At 33.1% G+C, this 1027-nt stretch overlaps 1 protein-coding gene across 1 annotated transcript in view; it reads right to left on the bottom strand.

The window, feature by feature from the left end:
* Positions 1–1027, bottom strand: part of LOC106681372 (anionic trypsin-2) — a 44649-nt gene that overhangs the window by 9495 nt on the left and 34127 nt on the right. Inside the window, exon 4 of the mRNA XM_014421648.3 lies at positions 181–296. Coding sequence (XP_014277134.1) covers positions 181–296 — 116 coding nt within the window. The remainder of the gene's footprint in view (positions 1–180; positions 297–1027) is intronic.

Here is a 1027-nt window from a genome sequence, read left to right as displayed (position 1 = left end):
TAAAATGTCATTAGAGTGCTACCAATGGGTAGTTTCTCTACACGCCTGTAACACTCCAATTTAACTTAGATCAGATTTACTAAATGTATCATAATTTACAGTTGTAAATAGCAATAAATAAATATTTAAAAAAAAATAATAAAATGGAAAGATTATTCACAAAACAAGATAAATACTCACTTTGATGCATTGCAATGAGCGGCACTAAGAACAAACTGTGGACTCACTATGCTGCCACCACATACCCCTATCATTCCAGCATCATTACCAAATACAATATATTTGACAATCTCAACCTGAAAATGTCGATAATTTTATTAATTATGTTCGAATTATTATAAAATGGTTGCTTTAAATATAAAAGTATTGCTTTTGATTGTTGCCTTTATTTTCCTGCGAGTGTTCCACAGAGCAGCTATGTAAATTACAGATTATAATAGGCCAAATAGAGTATGGGAATAGAATTGAGAGAGGAAGGCCTTTTGCAACTTGCTAGGCAGTATTACTGAGCATATACTACGATACAAGACCCCAAGAGGAGAAAGTCAGTTATGTCACCCCAGTTTTTTATTACTATAATGAAAACTATGTATAATTTCCAGTCAAAATTGATGAGTTTGCCAAATATAGGTAGATGGAATAAAAAATGGCTACTGTTTCAAAACATTAAAAAAGTTAATTTTTCATTCGGAGCTCTACATCTTTAAAACTAAACACTCGAAAAACTAAGAGAACACAATTTAAAGAAGAGTAAATTTGCTAAAGTATAAGCCCTAAAGAGCTATTTACGTTCAATAGTGAGATATAGATATTTCCAAACAAATACGAACTACTGCCTCATCCACCATATAGTCTAGACCTCGCACCACCAGATTACTACTTGTTTCGATCCATGCCCCATTTCCTTCAAGGGAAAAAAATTGATAATTTTGCGGAAGTTGAAATTGCGGTTCAAGACTTATTTGATAGCTATCCCAAAGAATGGTATCAGCGTGGGATTGGGCAATTGGCTATGAGATGGCTAATA

The sequence above is a fragment of the Halyomorpha halys genome, unplaced genomic scaffold (assembly GCF_000696795.3).
Source record: "Halyomorpha halys isolate HHAL.00 unplaced genomic scaffold, Hhal_1.1 Scaffold331.1, whole genome shotgun sequence".
Classification (NCBI taxonomy): Eukaryota; Metazoa; Arthropoda; class Insecta; order Hemiptera; family Pentatomidae; genus Halyomorpha; species Halyomorpha halys.
The sequence above is the reverse complement of the archived record's forward strand: the minus strand, read 5'-3'. Positions and strand labels throughout refer to the sequence as shown.